This window comes from Tachysurus fulvidraco, chromosome 18 (assembly GCF_022655615.1).
Source record: "Tachysurus fulvidraco isolate hzauxx_2018 chromosome 18, HZAU_PFXX_2.0, whole genome shotgun sequence".
In the NCBI taxonomy this organism is placed as follows: Eukaryota; Metazoa; Chordata; class Actinopteri; order Siluriformes; family Bagridae; genus Tachysurus; species Tachysurus fulvidraco.
Window position 1 is genome coordinate 17585941 of NC_062535.1, and position 11443 is coordinate 17597383.

Below are 11443 nucleotides of genomic sequence, written 5' to 3' on the forward strand. Positions count from 1 at the left end.
AACCGATTCACACCGAAAAATAACAGAGCTCTCAAGTTTTGAAGACAGGCAAGAGTGACATGTCCAACCAAACACCCCCACCCCACCCCTAAAAAAACAAAACAAAAAAAGTACATATTTAGTAAGGATCACTGACCACAATTTAACCAAATACAAAGTATTTATTCAATTTCCATTTATTAATTTGTTTGTGTGTGAGAGAGAGGGAGAGAGGGAGGGAGAGAGAGATTATGACTGGTGTTTATTGTGTTTGTTGCCTTTTTGGACTCCTTTATCATGTGCCTTTATCGTGTTGCTCCCATATAAAACAGTTCGGCTCAAGCCCAGACATGTTTAGGGTCATGATTGAGGACAATGTCCCGTCCAGAGACGAGCTGTTGCGTGTTGAGGTTTTGTTCAAACCCACCATCGAAAATACCCTCGCTAATGATAATTTTTTTCATTGGTTTCATAGAGACAGCGGTGCGGACAGATACATTTTGAGCTCTGCAGCATATTAAATATATGATAAATAGTCAGTTTTTCTGCGTGACAAATACAATGTGTTGTGGGAGAGCGTGACAAAAGACCCACATGAGTGACTGTTACACTCATTGCGTGATACATGAGAGCCCTGGAAAAAAGATCTAAAATTGTCTATTGGTAAATGTCTTAATGTGTCCCTGAAAGTTTCCATTACAGACTTTCTGTTCTGGTTCCTGAACACCTCTGAGAAGCGTAGCTGAAGCAGCGATTAACGGGGTCCAAGCACTTTTTGTAAATAACCTTTTGGACACCCAGTAAGCAGTGAAGTGCATAAAATGATGCAGATACACCAGCAGCTTCAGGGAATGTTCATGTCAACCATCAGAATGGTGGAAATATGATCTGGTGTGACAGACAGTGATTTTGACATACCTGGCATGATCTTTGGCCTGATTGTTGGAGCCGGACAAACCAGAAAGCACCTTGGTGATGAGAGAGATTAATGAAGACTGGCCAGACTGGTTGGATCTGATGGAAAGGCTACGTTAAGTCAAATAAATTGTGGTGAGCAGAAAAGTATCTCAGAATGTTAAACATTTAGATGGATGAGCTACCACTGTGGAAGACCGTGTTGTTCTTAAGCCAACCAAGAACAGAATTCCGAGGCTGCAGTGGGCACAGAATCACCACTGGACGGGTGAAGATGTAAAATGTAGCCTGTTCTGATGGATCTTGATTTCTGCTGAGACACACAGCTGTAGGGTCAGAATTTAGCATCAACAGCATGAGTTCATGGAGCCAGACTGCCTTGTCTCAACAGGCGTTGCTGGAGGTGGTGTAATTGTACAAATCAGACATGGCTTTAATGCCACAGTGTTTGAGTATCGTTGCTCACCATGTACATCCCACACATCACAAACAAATGTGATATCAATCGGGTTTCCTGAATATGACACTATACAGTTATCTAAACAATAAGAGTTCTGCGTTTTTTGGCGACCTTCACAAGCCATCAGATCTGAATCCAGTAGAACATCTTTGGGATGCGGGAGATTCACATTGCAGTAATTATGTCACACAAGCATCTCAGCATGGACCAGGAATGTTTCCAATAACAGTGATCCTAATACAGTGATCCACAAGGGTAAATGTCTCTGAATAACAAAAACAGCAGATGCTTTAAAGGACAGAAGGTTGCTCTTATTATACACAAATTATATGTTGACAGAAATGTCAACAAAAAGCCCAGTGTGGACACATGGCATGTATTTATGGTATAAATGCTAAGTGGATATTTGTGTGTGTGTGTGTGTGTGTGTGTGTGTGTGTGTGTGTGTGTGTGTGTGTGTGTGTGTGTGTGTGTTTGTGCACATGCATGTGTGTGTCCTGTCATTGTGACCTGTATGTAAGCACATAATTATGTCTTGTGTGTTTATTATTAGTTTTTGTCCCTCACATAAGAACATGTGAAGCTGATTTAAAGGCATTGACCGGTGTGAAATGCAGTGAGCTCTGCCAAGACGGAGATACACAAGGCTGTGTATGTACACAGTATAGAGCAACACACACACACACACACACACACACACACACACACACACACACACACACACACACACACACACACACATCCTGGGCAAAATGTTCAAGTTCTAATTTGTATATAATAATGGTACAGTACAAGGAAATATTCATGAGGGACAGCAGACCAAGGAACTCACTTTTTTTATGCACCACAACACAGATATACTAAATCTGCTAATTTAAGTCCAGTCAAGAAGCTTTTATTGTCAGTTTAACCATATATATCTAAATTATGGAATAAATCACACAGAACAGTTCTGCTACAATACAATACACTACAGTAACACATACTGATATGACTTTGTGAATAGGCCACGCCCCCTTTCGCATGTATTGCACGTGGTTTTATTTTTATATTTCGTTTTTTTTCCCTACTTGTTTTCTGCTATTCCTGCTTACATTTTTAACGATTAATGCGAAACGTGTTTGGCTTTTTATGTGCAAAGATTTATAAAGAGAGAGGAACAGTGAGAAAGGAAATTCAATTAATATTGTTTTTTTATAATAAACACTGTATTCGGAATCGGTTCTGAATCGGCGCGATTGAGTCAGAATGGCTAGTTTGCGGTGTCAATACTCACTTGGTTAATGGTGTCACCGTGTGGACACATAAAGTATTGCAGATTGCAGGAATTAAACCCCTAACTCTAGACTCAAGGCAAACATCCTAACGATTAACCTGTCTCCAGAATAGAATTTAAGATCTAATAAATAACAAATTATTGTTATTAAATTGTATTTTACAAATGATATGAATTATGTTACCCCAAACCTATACAAAGAAATAAATGAAAATAAATATAAGACATCAATATAAACTAATTATAAACTCCACAGACCTGAAAAATTCTGCTGGGAAAAGAGAGGAATTTTTTTATTCTGACTTCCACTGAAGGAGGCGATGACACTCTATACAGAGACTTTTCAGTTCTAATGTTTCTGTGATGATTATGAAACGGGTTGGAATTTAGGCCCCATAATTTACATTTTCAACATAATTATGACATCAGTGGCTCTTACACACACACAGATGGTCATTGTGTCCAGTGTGCTGTTGTACACACACACACACACACACACACAAACACACACACATGCCATGCGTGCACAAGACGCCCACAGTTGTTGTTTTTTTTTACATACACAATTATCTTGCAAATGATTTTTCAGTGACTTCATTTTATTGTTTATGTTTATAAAGAATTTCCTTTCAGTGTTTACACAGATACAATAATCAGAAATAAAACCACATCATAAAGAAACAACAAACTCCTAAAAAACACATTTATAAATAAAATTAATGACGTTGTCAAATGTAGAGTAGAAAATCAGACAGAGGAAAAGATTGTTGTTTTTTTTTCTAACAAAGCTCTGTATTATTTATTAATTGTCATTCTGTTTAAAACGACTATAATGACCAAAAACACACTTTAAACTATCAGTCGATTAAAAACAAATGAAATGATTATAATTAGATTAAGATTAAAATCAAATTTAATTTGCAGGTTTGAAGCCCTGATATTTTCTCTTGCATGTTTCTGCATTATTTTTTGGCCACTTGAACATTCTGACTAAATCTTGGTCTTGCTCAAACATAAGCCTTGTCCTGTTTCCCCTCTGCAGGATTGTCCTTGGATGGTCCCGCCCCTTTGCCTAAACTAGGCTTGGTTGGAACACCAGTGGTGGCGGAGCCTCCTTGGTACAGCATAAACCCTCCAGCCAACATCATAAAGGCCACGCCCCCTCCAAGGTACAGGGCGGGGCCAAGTTCACGTTTGAGTGGTGGTGCAACGTTCGGGTCGTAAAAGTTCCGAATCACAACGAAGGTGGTCCAGAGCACCGGCATTAAGAAAGCCACGCCAGCCGCCATAAAGATGATACCGGATATACGCACCAGGCGAGACTTAGTGTCACGCGCGCCCTCGAGACAATGCGTGCACTTCATCCCAATCACACTCAGAGGTAAAGCCAGTAATCCGAAGAGGACAGACAGAATAACCATCACACGGCAAAACTGGGTGGAGCCTGGAAGTGCGAGGGCGGAGTCATACACTTTACACTGGATCCTTCCTAGCTGTGATAGACAGGACATCCACAGCCCCTCCCATAGGACTTCAGATACCACAAGCTCATCTCCGACAAAAGCCGACACGCGCCAAAATGGGGTGGCGCACACCAAGGCCCCGCCAACCCACCCGGCGATGGACACCACCACACCGAGGACCTGGAGACCTGTAGTCGGCATCGTCCAATCAGCTGACACTGAGACTCTGGTTCAGTAAACCTGAGAATGCTTTGAACTTTCTCTCTGTGAATCAGTTCACTTTGTCTCTAAGTTCATTTTCTGTTGTAAAAGACTTTCTGAAGAACTTCAGACAAACTTCAGAAAAAAGAATGTTCAGCAGCAGCGCTGTAGACGAAGGAACGCAGAAAATACACAAAATAAATACAGTTCTGTTCAAATCATCTGACGGATCAGTTTTATTCATGATGAACTCGCACTACAAACATTTGTAAAGTTACTGCTCGTTTGGCCCATAAGTGCTTTTTACACACTTTCTCTAGTCTATAATTAGGACCTCGTTAATCAGTAGTTAATAAACTTTTAAAAAGCATTACAAATTATTTAGTTTTTGTGTATTTGTGATCTGCTGATCTGTCTCACGACTCGTTTACAAATTCGACAACAAATCTAAATGATTAAATGATTAAATGAATAAATAAATAAATAAATAAATAAATAAATAAATAAATAAATAAATAAATATGAATTTAAAGTTAAAAATGGTAACATGAATCAACACATCTAAACAAATCATACTCATATTTAAATGTTGTCGCCTTTCAGTTACGTTTCTCAATAATCTGGACGTTTGTAAGCCACCTGAACACAAAATTCACAATTTTACGCTGAAGCAAACGTTATTGTGCCTTCAGCTACAAATAACAATAACTTTAACACAATATTATATATTTTTAATTAGTTACAGTAAAACAAACACTAATCTTTGGATAACACTTACCACACCAGTGTCTGAATGCTGTTCGGGTTGTTTGTGAGTGATGAAGCTGTGGCTCTGTGAGTCTGAAGTGTGTGTGTTTGTGTGTGTCTGTGTGTGTGTGTGTGTGTGTGTGTGTGTGTGTGTGTGTGTGTGTGTGTGTGTGTGTGTGTGTGTGTGTGAGTGTGTGTGAGTGTGTTAGAGTGTGTGAGCATTTCATCATTTGCTTTACACGAAAACAGCCTCTTTGTTCATAAGATGTAGGAGGAGAACAGCACTTGGCTGAATTATACCATCTCACACACATGTATGTACGCATGCATACACACACACACACACACACACACTTGCAGGCAGACCAACTACCCACATGTGGCAGTGATGCACCATGCAGTTCTCTCAATCAAAGAAAAGAACAAAAAACCTTCAATACTGGACAAAGAGCCTTCAGACACACAGGCAGCTGTTGTGTTTTTACACATCAGAAGATTTATTATGTAACGAACACTGAATTAAATATGGCTCATCCATTCAGATTAGATACATGATAATGGATTTCAACAACAACAAAAACACAACTCATACATTTACTCTACAGCGGCCCTGCAGCCTAATGCCCTTTTTCCACCGAGGCAGTTCGAGTGCTGGTTCGGAGCCAGAGCCTAATTTAGAACCAGTTCTTTCTGTTTCGACAGCCAAAGCAACGGCTCCGAACCAGGAAAAGTGGTTCTTAAGTAGCACCAAAACGTTGCTGGTCTAGACTTATGAACCGCTTGCGTCAGGAGCTGTGGGCGGGGCTACTGTTCGTGCATTTGATAATGTACCTTAAGTATACTAATTTTTAATACACTTTTACTTTACCGCGATATGATACATTATCAGCACACATGATAGTAGGTAGCTACATGCTAAGGCTAATTTTTTTCTGTGATAAAATAACGTTATGTACTTTATCGATTACAACCTCCGTTTATACAGATTACATAAAGCCATGAGCATTAACAGTAAAGCATCATCCGCCATTGTTGTTGTGTTTGTGTTTGCCGCTGATGCGCTAACGTTGCTGGTACACGTGACCCGTATACAGTCACGTTACACTCGGCGCTGTGATGACTCTCTATTGGAAAGGCAAACCGGTTCTTAGAAGGTTCGCCAGTGGAACCAACTTTGAACCGGCACCAGCACTAGCTCTGAACCAGCACTCGGTTCTTTTTGGTGGAAAAGGGGCATTAATACATAAACAGTAGAGCTGTAAAAGTGTTCAGGTGCCTCACAGTACAGTGGCGACGTGGAAGCTCAGTGTTTAACCTGCTGGATTGATCTGAAAGAACACTGTGCTAATCACGTATGACATATCCTCACACTCAAGCTTGAAAGCACACAATTCACTATTCGGATCTCGGACATAATCTCTGAATGGACCTTTGTGTGGTTTTTTCGTTCCCATCCACATTATATTCACTTTATATTGTGATAAACTGGAATTTAATAACGCTAGCATTGTATAGTTTAATTAATGTGTTAGTATGAATATAATTTAGTAAAAATATTGTGTACATTCATTCATTCATTTTCTACCGCTTATCCGAACTTCTCGGGTCACGGGGAGCCTGTGCCTATCTCAGGCGTCATCGGGCATCGAGGCAGGATACACCCTGGACGGAGTGCCAACCCATCACAGGCAGGATCAGGCAGGACACACACTCTCATTCACTCACACACACACACACTACAGACAATTTTCCAGAGATGCCAATCAACCTACCATGCATGTCTTTGGACCGGGGGAGGAAACCAGAGTACCCGGAGGAAACCCCCGAGGCACGGGGAGAACATGCAAACTCCAAATCGAATCCCAAACTCTGGAGGTGTGAGGCGAACGGAGGCTAACCACTAAGCCACCGTGCCCCCGTATTGCGTACAAGAGGATCAAAAACATAACTCATATCATTTAATGGTAGAAGTCCTTTACAGCGCTGATACTGGAGACTCCTTCAGACTGTTAAATGAGCTGTTACTATGGAAACAATAACATATCAGAACGAGTGCATCAATACACACATATACATATATATAAGCCTGCACTACTGACAGAGCTGCTGTTATTGAAAACTATTCAACACCTGACATCCAATCACAAGCCAGAACTTGGCAGCGCTGCGGTGTAATATAGCAATCAGCCACAAGAGGCAGTATATTACAGTGAGTTTATCCTGTGTCTTAACCTGAACCTGGATAAGCAGAGTGTAACGAGTCTGTCTGTGTTTTCCCTTGTGTCTGTCTGTTGTCATTCCTTGATGTTAATCGTTGACCCCGCCCACCTATTTGTTACCACGGACATTTAATTGCATTCAATCTCTTCCCCAGGTGTTTTGTCTTAGTCTTTGTCTGTCTCTGTCTTGTGATTGGGTCTCATTCACTATATGTACTCTGTTTTGTTCACTTCCTGGTTGTGAGTCATTGTTTAGTGTTTAGTATGTAGCATGTTGTCTGTTTATGTCTCTGTTCCTGTTCCCTGTCCTGCTCAGTGTCCTGATCTGTTTTGCCTGCTTGTTCATTGTTTGTTTCCGTTTTTTTTTGTATTAAAAATTGTAACTGCATATGGATCCGCATTCGCCTGTGACTATCCGTGACACAGAGAGAAGCAGCATGCATTTTTTCAGTGTTAAGAGCTTAGAGCATTCAGAGGCTGGTCAAATAAACACGGGATTATGATGATGATGATGATGATGATGATGATGATGATGTGACCCAATACTGAAAAACAAATCCAAGTTATAGAAACTACATCAACAACAAAATAAGCCTCCTGAAGAGGGTTTCCTCCTAGATGAATTAGCTTTAACACAGTTATATTCAACACAAGCTGTGGTTCAGCCGTGTCGATACAAACGGTCTACACAACAAAGAGAGGAGTGTCCAGATTAAACACTTCCGTATGAAAAGTAGGTGAAGCGAGACATCAGCAGGAGAAACATCGCCTCAACAACCTTTTAAAAACTAAAGTAGGTGAATTTATCAGAAAGAATAAAGACTTTTTCAATAACTTCAAATTGTTATATTTGTACTAATATGTTTCTCTCGTAACAAGAAGTGGACAAAGTACTGAGAAATTCTACTGAAGTGAAAGTAAAAGTGTCCTGCCAGAAAGTGAAAGTAAAAAAAAGTTACTGCTTTAAATGTCAAAAGTATTTTTTTACTTGATTTTATATTAAGTTAAAGGCATGTTTGCATTTGAAAAGTATTGTACTGTACAGTATAACCTGCAGTGTGTGTGTGTGTGTGTGTGTGTGTGTGTGTGTGTGTGTGTGTATACCTGTGTCATACAGGTACATGATTTGGTACTTCATAGTAAATAGGTACCTCAAAGTGATTTTGTATTTGACCCAGGCTTTGTTCAATGATTGTGTGTCTTTGTGTGTGAATTTTGTGTGTGTGTTAATTTTGTGTGTGTGTTAATTTTGTGTGTGTGTCCAGCCACTACACCAGCACTTCCCACTGCTACAGTTACTACATTTAAATGATTTACCATCAGTTAGTTGTATTTGGCTAAATGATGGTACTCAGTGCCATATCAAAGAAAACAGACTGACTTGGTTTAAAATTAGCTGGTAGGTTAGCAAATTAAAACTGGAGCATTTATCATATTCCTTCACATCCTTATGAATTGTGTTCAGTCCTTTGAAGATTCTAACATATAAAAAAAGATAAAGGGGAAAAATATTTTTTGTGGAGATATATTTCAATAACATTCCAACATAAATATTCCTCAACCGTAAAAAGACTTTACTCACAGTCCTGTATAGTGGAAGTTTAACATTATCCCCATTTACATTTATGACATTTACCATATATATATATATATATATATATATATATATATATATATATATATATATATATATATATATATATATATATATATTAAGAAAGAAGTCCTAATTAATGTATAAATGATTTTAATCTACTAATAAATAATTTTTAATGTATAATGTATAAATGATCACATGCAAATGTATAAATAATCACATGCAGTTGTTGAAAAATGTAAGGAGTTTACGTTTTCCCGCATCTCCACATCAGCCACATGTGGGAAATTAAATATTAGATTTCAACAAAAGCTTTTTTTTTTTTTTCATTTCTTTTCTATGTCCAGACTCAGAAAGGATTTGACTCAAAACAAATATTTGCTGAAAAATGGCTTTATGCCTTTCAGGTTTGTCAAACAGCATGTTGTTATACAATTTTACAGAGTCTGATGTCGTCATCAGTGTTTTTTTTTTCTTGTAGTGGATAAGGATCTCAGGATAATACTTCTTGGTCACTGTGGTGTTGGGAAAAGTGCAACAGCCAATGTAATATTAGGAAAAGAGATTTTCAAAGAAAATGAAACTATGCAGTGTGAGATACAGAGAGCAAGAGTGTATGGAAGAAACATCTCAGTGATTGACACTCCAGGAATCAAAAGCAATTCCCTCACTACAGAAGAGTGGAGGACAGAACTGAAGAAGAGCTTGTTGCTTTCCTCTCCTGGTCCTCATGTGTTCCTGCTGGTGACTAAATTGGGCAAATTCTCAGAAGAAGACAGAAATTGGATCAGTGAAACCTTTGGAGAAGCAGCTCTGAAGTTCTGCATGATACTGTTCATAGGAAAAGAAGAAATGACTAACAGACAGTTAGTGACATTTACTGAAGATGCCAGGACCAAGGATTTGATCAGCGGCTGTGGAGGGAGATATAGTGTGATAAACAGTAAGAGAGAAGGTAATCCTATTCAGATCATTAAACTGCTGCAGGAGATGGAGGTCATGGTCCAACAAAATGGAGATGGGTTCTACACTCTAGAGATGTACGAAGCAGTTGCTAAAATGAGAACAACAAAAGTGACAGAGAAGACAGAGAAAATGATAAAGGGACATGAGGGCAAACCAAATCCAAACCTAGACAGGTGTCTGGAGGTGCAGAGAAAGAATACAGCGACTGGGGTTAATGTCAAACGTGGAAATGTGACACTTCCTATGAAACATGAAGAGTCAGTGAAGTCACTTCCTGAGAGAAAGAGAGAGGTGGAAGTTAAGTTTCTGAAAGAAGATCTCAGGAGACAGGAGGAGACATGGAGATCGACGCAAAAGAAAAAATGGGAGGAGGAAAGAGCAGCTACAGGGGGTTTAACATCTGATCCAGGTGAGTTTATACTCCTATTAATTATCTGATCCAAAAGTGTAATCCATTGTCCAATGTTTATACTGATGAATAAGATATTAAACTACATTGTTACAGGTTTTTAAAAACAACATTCATGCTAATTGGTGAACACAACAGGAGCACTGATATACTGATTATTAATGTGTATTAAAGATTTGTGTGGTTTTTCAGTGTGTGATGTGAGGATTGTGCTACTAGGAGGTATTGGATCAGGAAAAAGCTCATCGGGAAACACCATCCTGGGCAGAGAGGCATTTGGGAAGAACATCATAAAAGTTACCACAATGGGCAAGAGGCAGGATGGAATGGTGGGAAACAAATCCATCACTGTGGTCGATACTAAGGGTTACGATAAAGGGTTAGGGTTTTTGGAGTACTGTGAGGAGTTGGAGCAATGTCTTTCCTTGTGTAGACCTGGTCCACATGTGTTTGTACTTGTTGTACCTTCTCCTAATAACTTCTCCTTCCCTGATCATTTACTGTATGAAAGGTTTGGCCCAGAGGTTCTGAAACGCACTTTAGTCCTGATCACTCACGGAGACACTTGGGGAAGAAACCACAAGGCAGTTTTTAACAACAGCTCGGCTCTTCGGCAGCTTATCCAAAACTGTGGAGAAGATTATCACATCTTCAACAACCAGGAGAAAGAAGACCCAACTCAGGTAACGGAACTGCTGAGGAAGATCGAGGTCTTGATTCAGAAGAACGGACAGGGGTACTGTACCATGGAGATGTTCCAAAGAAAGGGGCAGGAGGCAAGCAGCTGTAACCTCTTATGAATATTATAGACACTGTTTTTTTTTCTGTTGATCATAACTGGATGTTATGTGTGAAATAGTGAAAGTTCACTTTCTGTAAATGTAAAAGTCTTTACTCTTGTTTCTTTTTATAGAAATATTTCCAAGCTTTGTGTGTATTTTATTATTTATTTATATTATATATACATATAGTATATTGTTGTGTAGAAGGCAAAAGAATAAAACAACAACTTTTAAGTCTCGAAGTTGCTATGGATCCATGTGTATTATATTGTGTGGGAGAAAAGCTACAGTAGAAGAGAAAGCTCACATTACATTTATGGCATTTGGCAGACGCCTATATCCAGAGTGACTTACATTTATTCAACTGAGCAAATGAGGGTTAAGGGTCTTGATCAATGGCCTAGCAGAGTCACCTTGGTGGACTCAAAC

General features: G+C 39.2%; 2 protein-coding genes across 2 annotated transcripts; one reads left to right on the forward strand and one right to left on the reverse strand.

Annotated features, from left to right (window-relative positions):
* Window positions 1-3208: 3208 nt before the first annotated feature.
* Window positions 3209-5162, reverse strand: LOC113636370 (claudin-4). Its single transcript, XM_027136450.2, has 2 exons — window positions 5073-5162; window positions 3209-4459 (listed from the first exon to the last, which is right to left on the reverse strand). The coding sequence occupies exon 2, from the start codon at window positions 4292-4294 to the stop codon at window positions 3638-3640; it is 657 nt and encodes a 218-aa protein (XP_026992251.1). The 5' UTR covers window positions 4295-4459; window positions 5073-5162; the 3' UTR covers window positions 3209-3637.
* A 2760-nt stretch (window positions 5163-7922) lies between these two features.
* LOC113636357 (GTPase IMAP family member 9-like) lies at window positions 7923-11215 on the forward strand. The gene is made up of 3 exons (XM_027136419.2): window positions 7923-8053; window positions 9339-10232; window positions 10425-11215. Coding segments are annotated over exons 1-3 (1503 nt in total). The 5' UTR covers window positions 7923-8052; the 3' UTR covers window positions 11033-11215.
* The last annotated feature ends 228 nt before the right edge of the window (window positions 11216-11443 follow it).

Excerpts from the sequence above, each read along its gene's own strand:
- LOC113636357 (XM_027136419.2), top strand. Across the intron at positions 10,233-10,424 it reads GGGTTTAACATCTGATCCAG|TGTGTGATGTGAGGATTGTG; the intron begins GTGAGTTTATAC and ends GTGGTTTTTCAG.
- LOC113636370 (XM_027136450.2), bottom strand. The coding sequence starts at position 4,294 with ATGCCGACTACAGGTCTCCAGGTCCTCGGTGTGGTGGTGTCCATCGCC.